The following is a 15,533-nucleotide window of genomic DNA, read 5'->3' as shown; positions in this document are numbered from 1 at the left end:
AAAGGCAGCATCCAGAACTAGAACCTCCACCCCTGACCACTTTCCCTGAACCACGGGTTAACCTCAGGTGGCTGGCCTTTAACAGTAACATAAGCAAGAGGAGTTCTCTATGCAGTAGTGACACAGCCTATAAAAGGTACTTTTTAAGCAGTGGTAACTATCTGATTGAAAAGATTACTTGGAAACGTACATCTGTTTATTCAATTTGTAAGTCTACAAGGGCTGATCTTTTAAAGATCATGCCTTTACAGTAATATCCACATTCTCTCAGTTCTTACTGCTTAAAAAATTGCAGCTGTCTCCTTAAAACTCCTTTTTAAAGAGGAAAGGATGTGAATATAGAATATATAGAAATTAAACTAGATCAACTTTAAGGTAAATTTTAACTCACAGCAAAAAATACAGTGAGGGTGTATCACACTCATTTTCATAAATATACCAAATTAACTTAAAACCCCAAGACTTAACAGTAGCATTACCATGAAATATATCATCTTTCTTCACACTTACATATGAAGATTAACTTTTAATATACCATGTCCTAATACATTTATTTAATGCATAGTATACGGATGATAATGTCAAACTTCCATGGAATCTTACTGCAACTTTCTGCTTTTAAAGAATCAAACTTATTTCATAAAAATTAGAATGTGCAAACTAGCAAGATAGTAAAATATTAGCTTAATTATCAAAAATTAGAATTTTAAAAAACAATTTGTAAATCTATCTTGTTTTCTCTCCATACAAGACTAAAACAGCACATAAAAGTTATAAACTACAATTACTCTATAACATATTTTGATTTGCCATACTTCAGAATCACCAATTTGATATCTTAACAAATGATAATCTATAAAGAAATCAAAAACCCTAGAGTTAGTGCCTAGGTGGCACACACAGTTAAGCACTCAACTACTAGCTAAAAAGTTGGCAGTTGGAACCTACCCTAAGGCACCTTGGGTCGCCATGAGTCAGAATTGACTTCACTACAACCAACAACAACCGTTAGGTGAGTCACTCCCTGAATTTCCCAAATGAAGAAATAGAGCATATTCTTTTCTCAAATCAAGTCAGTCATTTTTACATTTCAATGTTTAAAAAAAAAAAAAAAAGTATTAGAGCAAATGTAGAAAATACTTAAGACAATTCATCTAAAACACATAAATTATAAAGATAACATTTTACTTACCCAGTATGCTTAGGCTCTCGGTCTGAAAAACTTTCTGAAGTGGAGGGAAGTAAATAACTAGTAACTGTCCCATGATGGATCCCAGAACTGCATAGCAAAACATTTTATTACTGCAGAGTCCAATCTCAAACACAGACTTGGTCTGTAGGCAGAGTGGAGAGTTCATTACTTCTTGGTCATAGAAGCAGCTTCGTTATTGTTACATTCACTGCCACAATTTTTTAATAAGCTTGAAACAGTAACACTGTGTAAATTAGTGCCCCCCAAAAAAGAGAAATTTTTGTAATCACCGAATTCTATAATATTAGTATCATAAAATCTTTTAACTATTGTTTTTGAATAATTCAGATTGAATAAGGGTAAATTTTAAAGAAGCTTCCATTTATCAAGAACAAGCTTGCTTAAAAAAAAGTGATACTATATAAATGAGACCATAGGAAGAAAGAAAACTTATTTTAGAATCCCAAAACATTAAAAAGCTTTATTTGCATATGATTACTATGCTAAATCACCTCTACCCATTCATTAAGGTAGATAACCTAACAAGCTTTACCGAAGAACAAAAGTAGTTATGTGTGTCCTTGAAAAGCAAAACTGCCTTTTTAAACAAAAAACTACAGCCTCTTTAAAAATTAGTCAAAACCAGTCACAACGCACTGTACTTAAAAAGTTCTAACATGGTAAATGATAACAGATATAGTTAAAGATTTATAAAGTGCTTCAAAATTGAAATGAATGGTAAGGCCTGGAATGGACTTCTCAAGGATGATATGCTCTGAAAAAGTACCACTAGTTTCTAGCTCATTATTTTCTATCACAGCACTTCATTCAAGAAGAGGTGGTCACACCCTGTGATATGCCATGGAAAGGAAGGCAAATTTAAAATGCCCTAAGCTTTGACACCTGACAAAAGTAATGCAAAAAAATCAATAGGCACAAAATTATCCTTGTAGTCTAACAGCATTTTCTTCTAAAATGAGACTAGTATTATCTTAACAGAACCCATGAGGTCCGTCCTGTGCACTCAGGTAATGTTAACTTGGACCTATCAGATATAGCTAACAAAAGGATGGAAAGGAGAAGATCAGGTGACAGCAGCCGGGATTTACTTTGATCTTCTGGTCAAAGGAAAGGCTGATTTTCCCCCACACCCATCCTCATGGTGACAGACAGTACATGTTCGTAGGAAGACTGTGTCTGGGGCTGTAACCTGTGATGACAACACTGAGCAAGACTAAAACCCCATAATCCTTGCCTACTACTTACTAGTAGAGTACTGTACCCAATTGAGTTCATCAGCTCAGAGCACCTAAACATACCTGGGATCTGGAACTTAATGCATTGAACATGTCAAAAAACACAAAGCATGTGAAGGTCATCGTTGTGTCTCGAGGTGTTATCACATTGTCTCGTAGCTGTTAAGGGGAAAAAAATGAATTTTCAGGGGTTGAATTTAATGAACAAATACTGCATACTTTTAAAAGGTTAATATTTTCTTCCCATTAAGATGAAATAACTTTCAGATATGAAACATAAAGCTACCAAATTTCCTATAAGCCATTTAAATAAGTCACCTATGAATAGCTGTAGTCTATACAATTAAAGGAGCCCTGGTGGCACAGTGGTTAAGAGCTACGGCTGCTAACCGAAAGGCTGGCAGTTCGAATCCACCAGCCACTCCTTGAAAACCCTATGGAGCAGTTCTACTCTGTCCTACAGGGTCGCTATGAGTCAGAATCGACTTGACAGCAACAGGTTTTTGTGGTTATACAATTAAAAGTGAACATCTTCTCATGAACTATATATTAGCTATAAAAACAACTTTCTTTTTTAATGAAAATAAAGTAGTTAAAGACCTTCTCAGATTTCCTAACTTCATCTCCCAAAATTTTCATATTTTAATTTCTACTCTAATACTTCTCAATATATTTAAATTATTCTAATAAATGAAGCAGAAATTCTATCAACCCATAAAGATTAAAATCAAACTATGTTAAAATATTTTTACTATTATATTTCTCAAAAAGCTCTCCTACCCTTCCAGCCTTCAGTGCAATGCACTAAACGACTTTAAGAATACTATCACACAGAATGCATGTTAACACAGCTTATTCAGTGACTGTACCTCCCGCCAGAAGACAAACAAAGTTCCGCAAACAATGATTATTGATGAAACAAGTATTTTAAGTATCAAGTTTTTGGTTAAAATGCTGTCCTTCCAGTTGCGTGGAGGTTTACGAATGACATCTTTATCCACTGGCTCTACTCCAAGGCTGAAAAGCAAACAGAAAAGAGAACTGCTTTAAAGTTTTACAGTTTGGATTTGTTACCTTCACAACCTCATTGACCTCAATTATCCAGTAAACTAAATGCTTTCTTATGGAAACAAAATGCTGAATCACAGAGAAATTCTTAGCTATGATTACTCAAAAATAACCACTGATTTTGTCACTGTCTTTCTCCTCTTTTATCCTATTTATCTGGCAGTTTTCTAGGGCTTGCTAGTCAAATTAAAAAGAAAAAAAAATCCAATTCCATTTACATATGTTTACTTGTTTCAAATATGGCCTGAAATAAATGACGTATCAGCTGGGCCTTGAAATCTCTTCCATACCAGGAGACTGTGACTAGGATGACTTCTTGCAACGGCCAATGACAATATATGACATGGATTATTCAACTACCCATTTGAGGTTGGGAAGCAACATACATGGTCCCATTATTATAAAACAGAAGAGTTAGGCCCTTAGGTACTTTAATACTTGTCTAAAATTGACAACAGAATCTAACCAATAACACTGAACTCAGAAATTTCTCCATGACATTCCATTTTTAGAAATAAAAAGCTTACTTCCTGAAGGCAGTGACTGTGTCTATTCCCTGATCTGTTCTCAGCCTAAGGCTCAGCATCTAATACAGTAAAGGTTCAGATCCATATTGAATTAATGAGTACCCAAAAAGAACAAATGATGTAGGCACATGACACAATTTATAACAAGCATGTTGCTGTGAAGTTTTCTGGTCTTATCCACGAATGAAGCTTTAAAACTGAATCATCAGGATATCACACCCTCCCTGTCTTTCCAGTTCATGCATGAAAAAACACTCTTACCTCTGAGCTGGAGGTCCATCCATGATAATATTGATCCACAAAATCTGCATGGCATTGAGAGGATTAGGAAAGTTCATTAATGTAGCCAATGAGATTAAAGTTAATGCTGCTATACTCCTGCAGAAAAAAAGTCATTTAAAAATTGGTCAGCAATGTAAATTCCTCCCGATTATATGATACCACATTTTCAGCACTTAAAAATCTCATGTTACTACTGTGCTTTTGAAGGAAGTCTATGTTTTGGGTAACCTATCCTTGATTCATATGAACATTTTGAAGCTAAAAGTTAACACTTACAATCCACAGTATTTTAACAAAGGTTTTTTTTAAAAAAATAATTTAGACAATAGCATATAGAGAAATGTTTTTAAACTTGAATTCAGAGCAGCTATTGCTACATAACAGTTAACCGTTTAAAAATTATTTTGGTAAATCTTTTTTGACCAAAGAAAAGCCCTTCTACTTTTGGAAAGAGATACCAGAGGAAACACTGAAATCTGACTACCTTTCCTTAGTTGCTTCATGAGCTATTAAATAATCACAAGGGTTTTCATGATAATATAGACATTGAATATCATTTAGAATCTACTTATCATGTCATGTAAAATTTCAGGACACAATTAATTTTCATTTTGAAAAACTTAATGAATAACCCTCAGAAAGAGCCCAAAAGCTTCTAGGCATTCTGCTTGAATTATACTTGAAATATACTTTGTCTAGAAGACTCACAGTGACAAGCTTCTTGCAAACTTACGTGCTTAGCTGGAATCTAACAAAGTTTTTAATGTTGTTATAAATCCCTTTACCCTCTTCAATTGCTGACCTGAAATTCAAAAAAAAAGAGCTGAGAAACAGCACATAAAAATAAAGATATACCTATACTAAAACACTATAGAGCTAATTTTGAAAATAAATTACCAACTGATACATGTATCACTAAGAGAATCTTTTTCTCTACACAATTAAGATTAGAAAAAACAAAACACAGAGCATTTATTTTAGCAAGAATTCAAGTCAAGCCTGCTAAGCATCAGCTGAACTAATTTCATTATATAATATTAAAATTTTTATTCTTAAAGATATTTCAACATTGAAATCATACATTATCTTTCTATATAAGTACCTGATTTATAATATTAAAATGATGATCTTTAGTCCTCTAGCTTCACTTTCCTTAGAGGTACAAGATGCATGATGAGGAATAAAATTAATGTATATCAGGAATTAAACAGCAAATGAAATACTTAAGAATTATGGAATTTAAGCCTGTTATTCCTCCTGTACACAGTAAGATACATATGCAGAGAAATTACATAAAGAGTATGATTTACAAAGACTCCTGTAAATTCTCTTATTCATTTGGTTGAATCTAGGAAAATGAGTCTATTAAACAACTTCCCCTTTCTTGCAAGATTTGAATAAAATTCTAAAAATTGAAAGAAAAAGAAAGGGTTATATCCTTCAAGAGCTTAGCAAATGCTTGGGCGTCCTGAGTTCCCACATGCTGCACTTCAGGTCACAATGAGATAATCAAGCAGCCCAGGGCATGTAACTAGCATGTATCATGGAACGGAGTAAGACTCAGGTCATCTAACGGGTGATCATCAAAAAAGAAACAGGATTCAGGTAACCCCACCCGAACACTGTGAAAGTGACACCACCAGGTGTTACACTGGAGACTTGAATCAAGTAGAAAGAAACTGGCTGAAACAAACATTAGTTCTAAGACATTTAAATTCAATAAATTATATATCAGGAAACCAGGGCAATACGAAGGATTACTGACATAAGAAAACATACATGAATATGAATTTGACTAATTTTTAATATTTATAAAGCCATACATATGCATATTTCTGATAGCTGAATTTAACTAGAATAAGGGTTTAACTGCTGTACTAGTGCCCGAAAAATGTGACATGTAACTGGTATTCAATAAATTCTTAAATAAATAGCCTCACTATGTATGAAGCCCTCTCCATTCTACACAAATCATTTTTTCCAGAACTATACACTGGGTCATAAAATAAAATTAATTAATCTAGTAAAATGGTTTAGTTACTCAACGTTCAAATTCTGCTAATTATTTTCCAGTTGAATTGCCGGGGATGGGGTGCAAGAAGGAAGAGGAAAGACTCACGGAAACAAAACTTACATTATCGTTTGGAAATCATCATCCACCAGGATCATGTCTGCTGCCTCTTTGCAAACATCTGTGCCACTCTGGCCCATTGCAACTCCAATGTCTGCGGCCTTAAGCGCAACTGCATCATTTACTCCATCTCCTGTCATGGCTACAACCGACCCGTTCTTCTGCAGAGACTAAAGTAGGAAGTGGAGACGGGTTCTGATAAAAATGTTGCTTCCAAGCAGATAAAGGGATAAACAAATCCTCTGCCAATTATTTTCTTCACATAATTAAGATGAGAAATAATACAGACCACCAATTTTTCAAAAAACTTCATATATGGAGGTCTTAATAAGATCAAGTTTAGGAAAAGTTGCTTTTAGTATCCCCATCTGTGAGAACTGTATGTCTAAAGCCTGATCCAGTCATACCAGTGGTTTTCAACTGGGGGGTGGGGAGATAATTTTGCCCCCCAGGGGACATGTGGTAATGTCTGGAGACATTTTAGACTGTCTTAACCGGGGGAATACTACCAGCATCTAGTGGGTAGAGGCCAGGGATACTATTAAACATCCCACAATGAAGACGACAATTTCCCACAACAAATAATTATCCAGCTCAAAAACACAATAGTGCCAAGGCTGAGAAACCCTGAATGATACAATGGTAGGCTATTTTGATTAATAAGTCCATTAACTAATGGATGCTGACAATTGCTTTCTATATATTGGGCTAACATAAATAACCATATCCTTTAAATATTGTTCGCTTTCTCACAGTATTTTTTTTTCTTGCTGTATTTATTCAGTTTCTAACTAACTGCTGCTGTTCACACTGGGATGATCTGGCTATGGATCCCTGTCAGAATATATTTCTACACTGTTCAACTTTTTTTAAGGTGGCTAGATTTGCAGATATTTCATTGATGTTTTCTTTTACATGTTCCTATGCCAACTACATTCTCTATTAGTGTTTCTGTTTTAAGATTTAATAAAACCATCTGTTTTGCTCCAAAATACTTATAATTTTAATGCTTTATCAATACTCCTAGTAATGAAATGTAAAGATATAACAATCTGATTCTTAGACACTCACCTTAATAATTTTCATCTTGTGTCTTGGACTAGCTCTGTAAAATACTGCAACCTGTTAAAATACAGGATACAACAAAAATCTTTAATGTTAAGAAATATCAGAACAACGGAGGCACTTATAACTCTCATTTTTTACTTAATTTGAACTGTATTTAACTTGGCATAGAGATCAAGCTTAAGTAATATGCCATATATTTCTAAGACATTCACTGATACAGCCATCTAAAGGTACCACAGGAAATAAATAATCTAAACAAGTTGTCCAATTATTCCATTATGTTTAAACTCTGAAGAGACAACAGTCTTATTCTGAACTGTTGCAGAGACAAAGACAGCAAAAATTCTCTTGCAACTGTTTCCTCGTAACACTCTTGTACAGCTTAAATGTCCTTTTTCTTTTGTCCTGTCTTCAGGGGTGACAAGGAACAGCTGCTACTCAATGTCCATACAGCCATTCCTTACAGTGCCAAGTATCTATTCATTTCCTCTTATTCAGGTTAATTCATTAGCCTCTCTTCCACTGTATCTCCAAACTACTTATATGATTTTCTCTCTCCAAGCCAAATATTCAATCCTCTCTTCTGACCCAATTTCCTGGTCTCCTGAAACCCTTTCACTGTGCCCCAAAGGCAGCCATCAACAATAGCCCCTGCAGCTTGACTCTTCTTCACCTCCTTGCTCTAACCTAATTTTTCCTCTCATGAAACACTATCCTCTCCAATAGTACCACCATGAGGGCCTGGAGGCGGGAAAGGTGTCCTCCATTTTCCCTTCCTCTTCCATAAAACCCCAGTTTTGAATGTCACATCAGACTATCCTTCCCACTAACTGCAAGCATCCACTGCTCCCCAGGCCACTCCCTTCCCTGTGCAAAGATTTCAACTTCTGCCTCACTGTCACTCTCTCCAACAAGACTTACAAGTCATGGTGATTTCAATATCCACATAATACACCATTCCCTTTCCCATACCCTCAGAGAGGAGTCCATATTTGTCTTCTCCCCTCATACCACCAATCTATCCCCTTCTCCAACCTCATTCTCAACTGACAACCTTGTTTTCTACTTCAGAGAAAACAAAATCAGAAGGGAATTTTCACAAGTTCCCAACACCCAGTATCTATATCCTGGTATCTGTATCCTTCTTTCCTTTTACTACTACAGATGAACTGAATATGCTCTTGTCAAAGTTATATATTCCACTTTCTTATTTATTAAAGATAATTGCTCCCAAAATTTTCCCCTTTTCTGCATCAAAAAATGTTTCCTGCTGCTGCATCTTTACCGTCAGTATACAAAAGCATGCTATTATTGCTTCCATCTTTGAAAAAAAAAAACTTCACTTCAGCCAACAACCCAATTTTCCTTTTCTCTTTATACCAAAACTCCTCTAAAGAGTCGCCTGTACTTGCTGTCTCCTATTTCTTCTTGTCCGATTCTCTCCTGAATCCGTCCCAGTCAGGACATTACCCCCACCGCTGCACTGAAACCACCATTCAAGACTGGGTTACCAAAGGCAACCCCACCCCAACACTGCTAAGGCCCAGGGTCTTTTCTCATCTGACCTGACCTCTCCTCAGCACTGACAGAGTTGATCACTCCCTCCTCCTGAAACACCTTATTCCCTTGGCTTCCATGACTGCCCTACTCGGTCCTGGTCTTTTTCCTCACTTTCTGACTGCTCCTTTTGTGCAGGCTCCATACCAGGCTCAGTTCTTAGACTCTTCTTTGTAAGAGGTCTTAAATTGTACTACCTCCCTAGACGATCACATACAGTCTCATGGCTCTGGATAATATTTATACACATTTAGATCTCCAGCCAGATACTACTACTGAGATCTAGACCAATGAAACCAAACCACCTACCTCCTACACATTTCCCCTAAGATGTCTTATCTCAAATTTAAACATATCCCAAATGAACCCCTATTACTTCAAAACAACTGTGTTCTTTCCCGCCCTCTGTTAATGGCAACTATATCCTTGCACCTACTCAGGCTGCAAATTTTGAAGGCCATCCTTGATTCCTCCTTTTCTATCACATACCACAAGCAGTGACAGCAAATCTTTCACCCATAGTCACAATTCAACTAACTTACACCATACTCACTGTTCAACACCTTGGGCCAATACCTCTGAACTTACTTATTTCTGCCCTTGACACCTACAATCTATTTTCAATACAGTAGTTACAGCGATACTGTTTAAAACAGAAGTGAAATCATACCTCTCCTCTGCTCAAAACCCTCCAATGACTTCCCATCTCTCTCAGAGTAAATGTCAAAGTCTCTCATGACCTGCCAAGCTCTGCATGAAAGCACCCCCACATCATTAATCTTTTCCACTCGAACCACACTGGCCTCCTCACTGTTCTGCACTCAAACATGTCAGGCACACTGCCTCAAGCCCTTTGCCCTTGTTCACTCTTCCTGAAATACTCTTTCCTCAGATATCCACATGGCCTGCTTCCTCGGTTCCTTCAGGTCTCCTGTCAAACAGTACCTTCTCGGTGAGACCTTCCCTAATCATGCTATTTAAATATTTCAGTCTCCCTCGCTGATCTTTCAAATCTCTCCTCCCCACTTTTTTAGTGCTCTTTCGCAGTTACCTAACATACTGTATGTATCCCATACAAGCTCCATGAAGGCAGAGATTTTGCCCTGTATGCTCAATGCTCTATAAATACATCTAAAATGAATGAATAAATGATTAAATGAGTCTTATTACCATCATTCCGTTTCTAGGTTCTCTCCCAATTTCAATAATGGTCTAAAACCAAAGAGGTGTATTTCCTTAGACCAAAGACTCAGATGAACTGTAATATCACATTACTGATTATCCCTAGGCCTTCTAGGTGCCATGAATCACATAACTTATACTTGGAGACTATGCTCTTTTTAAAACAAAGTTCAAAAATCCATTCAGAAATCCTTTCATGTGTCTTTTAGAAGGACTATACTATATGTATATATGTTAAAAGTAAACCAGTCGCCTTCTAAGTGAAGATTCTACGTTACCTCAGAAATTAATCATGAAGCACGCAGCACTGAAGTACAAGAGTGTTTAGCAAAGGCTGTAGAGTTTACAGACTACTTAAATAAAAGGCTAATTACAAATACTCAAGTTGTACAAAGCAGAATTTTGCCTCTGTTCTGAATGAACAATTTTTGAACCATTGCAAATCAATCCTTTATAGCGCCAATGGATTATCATTGATATGGGTAGCAGGAATGACCAGCCACCAACTCCTGGACTAAAGGCATATGTCTTTTGCGTAGTAGCAAATTACCTGGCATACATCCAGCACACCTATTACTCGATAGAAGATTTTAGCATTTCAAAGCTTTTGATGACAGTTCAAAAACAAGAGCAGCTGCTTTTGAGACTAAGAAGATCTCAATGCAAAGCTGCAGGCGCACTTGGTGTTTTGCAAGTAGTACATGCCATTGCACAGAGTAAAATTTCCTCTTAAAGCAATAAAACAAAAGAACCAAGATAAGCAAGTCAATCCTTTTAGTTAAGTGAAAATACTGACATTAAACAGGCACAAAAGTTACAGCTTGAAGAAATCAGGTGCTGACTAAAAGCCAAACTATATCACTATCACAGAGCTAGGATTAAATTTGCAGGTGAATGAATTTTCAATATTAGTAATCTTCTTGACCTTGTATGTTTCCCTACCTAAAAAAAGGGAATACTACTGATTAAAGATAAGTGCACAATGCAATCACTGTAGTTTGGGAGTGGGAGGAGAGAAGATAGGAGAAGGATGGTAGGAAAGATAAGAGAACTATTTCGGAAAAGAAGAAAGAGTAGGGAATCATGTGGGTTAAAAAAGGTAAAAATCACCAAAGGGAGGAGAGTATTGTTCTCTTCTCATGTGCTTCTTTTCAGTGTCAAATTTGTGGCAAGCACTTGCATTTTGATTGTCATTAAGAGACAAAGAGCACTACAGGAAGGAAGTCATTGAAAGAAGGAAATAGGAAAATATTAAACAAAGGGTGAATGAAAAACCGTGTTCCTGGCATTAGAATAATAATCTACCAAGAGGGACAAAAAGAAAACAGTTACACTGACAGGAAGGTGTGTGACTGATGTAGAATTTACAATCTACCAAAAATTAAACAATATACAAATTGGGATTATATTACAGGGAATCAGATAACAGATTTGGTGAAAATACAAATAGAGGTACTGCTCTAAAAATCAAAAAACAATAAATGAAAGAGGATGACCACCTTTATCAATGGAAAATGTAGGAAGAAATCATGAACCAAAACCGCTGAAAACTCCCAGATGGACTTTATAAATAATGAAGCAAAACTCGGTTTGCATGGTGGTGGTGTTAGCTGTCACTGAGTGAGCCAAGACTCATGGTGACCTTATAACAGAACCAACACTGCCCAATTCAGCGTCATCTGCATGATCGTTGGTGTGTTTTAGTCCACTGTTTCAGTTACTATGTCAGTCCATCTGATTAAGGGTTTCCCTCATTTTCACTGACCCTCTACTTTACCAACCATGATCTTCTTCTTTAGCAATGGTCTATCCTGAAATAATCAGTTTGCATACTACTTTTTAATTGGCTATAGATCAAAAGGACATAGCAGTGTTAGGAGATTTAGAATATGTGATTGAATTATGGCAAGGAAAAGCTGGAAAATATTTTAATGAGGAACAGAATTAGTATGCTTTTAGTAGATGCAGGAAAAGGTCAGTGAACTGGTTATTTAGAGCAAAGGTGGTTTTTTAAAAAACACTAATAAAAGAAATGCTATTCAAACTGCTAAGAAGAAAAAGCAATAAATAACCAAGTACACACATTGGCTGTAAGATTACACAAGAGGTATAAAACAAGATAGTGTATGTGTGTGTTGGGGGCGCGGGGGGACCAAAAAAAAGTCTTGCTAAGCTCAAAGGACTACAAGTCATGAAGAATAACTGGAGAAAAGTATTTATAAGACATGAAACAGCTAAAAGGAAAGGAAACTCTGGTAATTATGGAACTTCCATTTAGAGCAGGATGACTTTAAGCAATTAAATAAGCTCCCAACAAGGTTTAGCTTTTATTTTGCTTTAGTCTCTTCCAAGCAGCATCAGGGTATTTGCCATAACTAATGCACATGACACTGCGGAAGACAGATGATGTAATTTGTGCAGGCCAGTGATGTAATTTGCTTCTTCCTTCTCTAACTACTTTCAGAGTTCATAAGCATTTTTATCTGAGAGCCAGCGGGTAAAATGAAGAAAGCAACTAAAAAGAAATTTTAAATATCTCAGGTCCACTATTTGTTAGCATCTCTGGGAAAAAATCTGGAGAAAACACTGAATGAAGGTCTAATGGGAAAATATTTAATTAACTGCGGATTTCACATATCCTTACTATTGTACACTCTGTCTCAATACCTCTCGAGAACTCGTTGTGGGATTTATTCTTTCAAAAATAAATGTCAGGAAGAAATTATCAGGATAAAACACAAAACAGTCCTTTTCAAATGTGGAAATACCTTCAGCCTAAACCTAAACAAATCAAACACTCATATTGCCCCAATGTTCTGAAAACAGCACCCATGAGTGATTAGAGCTTGAGAAAGAGAAACCTGGATCGACAATTAGTGCATTTATACTATTAACTGTATCTAAAATCTAACGCTTTACTAGAGAATAAGGAGTGTGAAGTTGGAGCTCCAGGTATTTAATGCTACGGTATGAAGCAAGTTCTTGTGGTTGTTAGGTGCCATCAAGTCGGTTCTGACTCATAGCAACCCTATGTACAATAGAATGTAACACTGCTTGGTCCTGCACCATCTTCACAATTGTTGCTACGTTTAAGCCCAGTGTTGCAGCCACAGTGTAAATCCATCTCATTGAAGGTCTTCCTCTTTTTCACTGACCCTCTACTTTACCAAGCATTATGTTCTTCTCTGGTCCCTCCTGGTAACATGTTCAAAGTTCGTGAGACAAAGTCTCGCCACCCTTGTTTCTAAGGAGCATTCTGGTGCAGTTTGTGGAAACATAAACTGAATATGTATAAAGAGCCTTACAAATGTGCCAATCATTTGTCTAACTATTTCACCTGTAGGGATTTATTCTACAGAAATAATCAGATGGGTTCATGTACAATAATGTTCAACAAATTAGTAAACCAGATCATGAATTCTAGAGTCACACAGACCTAGATCACAGTCCCAGTGCCACCACTCCCCAGCTCTGGGTCTTCAGGCAAGTCTCCAAAGTTCTCTGAGCCACAATTTCTTCATCTTTAAAAATGGGTTACTTACCTTTCATAAGGTGGCTCTAAGTAGTAAATAACATAATGTACATAATACATGCATTGCCTGGCACATGGTAAATGGTTGGCAGTGTTATTAAAATGTTATTTATAGCAGTTAAAAAAAAAAAAAAAAAAGAGGGCAGGGGACTTCCAGCAACATGGCACTCTAGGCAGAAGGACCACGCTGTCCCTCCACAGCAAAGATCCAAAAAACTAAGCCAAACAGAGAAAACGGCAATCCTAAAACCCTAAACCTCAAATAAAGAGATAAAGAACTCAGCCAAGCACCAAACGGAATAAGAAACTGACAGAGAACAGAGAGCAAGAAGACATACATGGAGAGGTCCCCTATCAGCTAATGCAGCACGGATACGCCATCTTGGACTCCCATCAGAGACCAGCAAATAGGGGGTATGAGAAAGCAGCTTCACGGAGCTTCCAGCAGGAGACAGAACAACCGTTTCTAATCTCTCTATACCTTCATTCTCTTCCTGTCCCCCGGATACCTGGCACTGAATACCTCTATGCCTCCCAGCCAGGCTGTACTTCAACACCTGGGAACAACTTCCCCAGACCTCGTAGCCACACTGGTACTCCCATCCCTGGGAGCTTTCTTGTTCTTTTTTCTTTCTAATTTTTATTTATTAATTCTTTTCTTTTCTTTTTTTTTTCTACATCTTCTCCTTTTTGATTTTCTCTATTTCATAGTCTCTCATCTCTCCACTCCAACGGCAAGCCCCCCAGCACTCTTTTTGTTTGTATGTTTTTGGCTCCTGTTCCTCTCTCCCATACCCATCTTAGCTCCACACATCACCATCTCCCCCCTCTATCCTGCCTACCTGCACCGTGCGCTTAACATCACACCACCAAGCAGCACAGGCACGGCCTACCGGAACCTGCCCTGCACTGATTACCAACCCACCCTGGTGGCTGTAGTAAGTGCCACAAACAACCCATCCCAGCAACTCCTCTTCAGCTAGACCTGCCTTGCTGTACCATATCTGAGCAACTAACCCTGCCAACTGGAGAAGGAAGCGAAAAGTATCATGTCCACAGACAAGCAAAGAACAAAGGATACACAGCCTGTGTTCACAGACATAGCCAAATAAAAAAAAAAAGGGACAAAACAAAGAAATCTACAAGCAACAAATGAGAAAAGTAACTACTGAATGCCCCGAAGACAGCAGACAACATCAAAACATTTACAAAAACGGGACAGGATGGTTCCAGTAGGCATCCAAAATAAACCACCAGATGACTTTCCAGTAGAAGAAAAGGCACTAGAACTACCTGATAGGGAATTCAAATCTCTAATACTCAGAATTATCCAAGAGTTGAAACAACAAGCAGACAAAAATAAGGAAATAGACAAATTCATGGAAAATAGACAAAAAAATGGAAGAATTCAAGAAAATAATAAAGAAACAAAATGCTAAAATAACAACTAGAAAACATACAAAAACAACAATTAGAAATCGAAAAGATAAACAACAAGATTTCAGAAATGGACAGTGTCATAGAAGGGCTGAGGATCACGTCTGAAATGATGGAAGATAGGATCAGAGAAACTGAAGAAAAACACTTCGATACAACTCTGAGGAAAAATCAGAAAAAGGAACGAAGAAAAATGAAGAAATCCTGAGAATTATGTGGGATACAATCAAAAGCAAAAATCTGTGAGTGACTGGAGTTCCAGAACAGGGGGAGAAAACAGAAAACACAGAGAGGATCATTG

At 36.9% G+C, this 15,533-nt stretch overlaps 1 protein-coding gene across 9 annotated transcripts in view; it reads right to left on the bottom strand.

The window, feature by feature from the left end:
- The window catches only part of ATP2C1 (ATPase secretory pathway Ca2+ transporting 1), a 187,601-nt gene that overhangs the window by 632 nt on the left and 171,436 nt on the right, over positions 1-15,533 (bottom strand). For 8 of the 9 annotated variants that reach the window (XM_023735944.1, XM_012556983.2, XM_012556984.2 and 5 more), the window contains 7 exons: positions 7,528-7,578; positions 6,460-6,626; positions 5,059-5,127; positions 4,305-4,421; positions 3,318-3,465; positions 2,512-2,607; positions 1,193-1,334 (listed from right to left, as the gene is read on the bottom strand). In XM_023735944.1, the coding sequence (XP_023591712.1) occupies positions 1,193-1,334; positions 2,512-2,607; positions 3,318-3,465; positions 4,305-4,421; positions 5,059-5,127; positions 6,460-6,626; positions 7,528-7,578 (790 nt within the window). The remainder of the gene's footprint in view (positions 1-1,192; positions 1,335-2,511; positions 2,608-3,317; positions 3,466-4,304; positions 4,422-5,058; positions 5,128-6,459; positions 6,627-7,527; positions 7,579-15,533) is intronic. The other variant, XR_002824858.1, reaches the window with a different exon arrangement.

Source organism: Trichechus manatus, unplaced genomic scaffold (assembly GCF_000243295.1).
Source record: "Trichechus manatus latirostris isolate Lorelei unplaced genomic scaffold, TriManLat1.0 scaffold00084, whole genome shotgun sequence".
Taxonomy (NCBI): domain Eukaryota; kingdom Metazoa; phylum Chordata; class Mammalia; order Sirenia; family Trichechidae; genus Trichechus; species Trichechus manatus.
The sequence above is the reverse complement of the archived record's forward strand: the minus strand, read 5'-3'. Positions and strand labels throughout refer to the sequence as shown.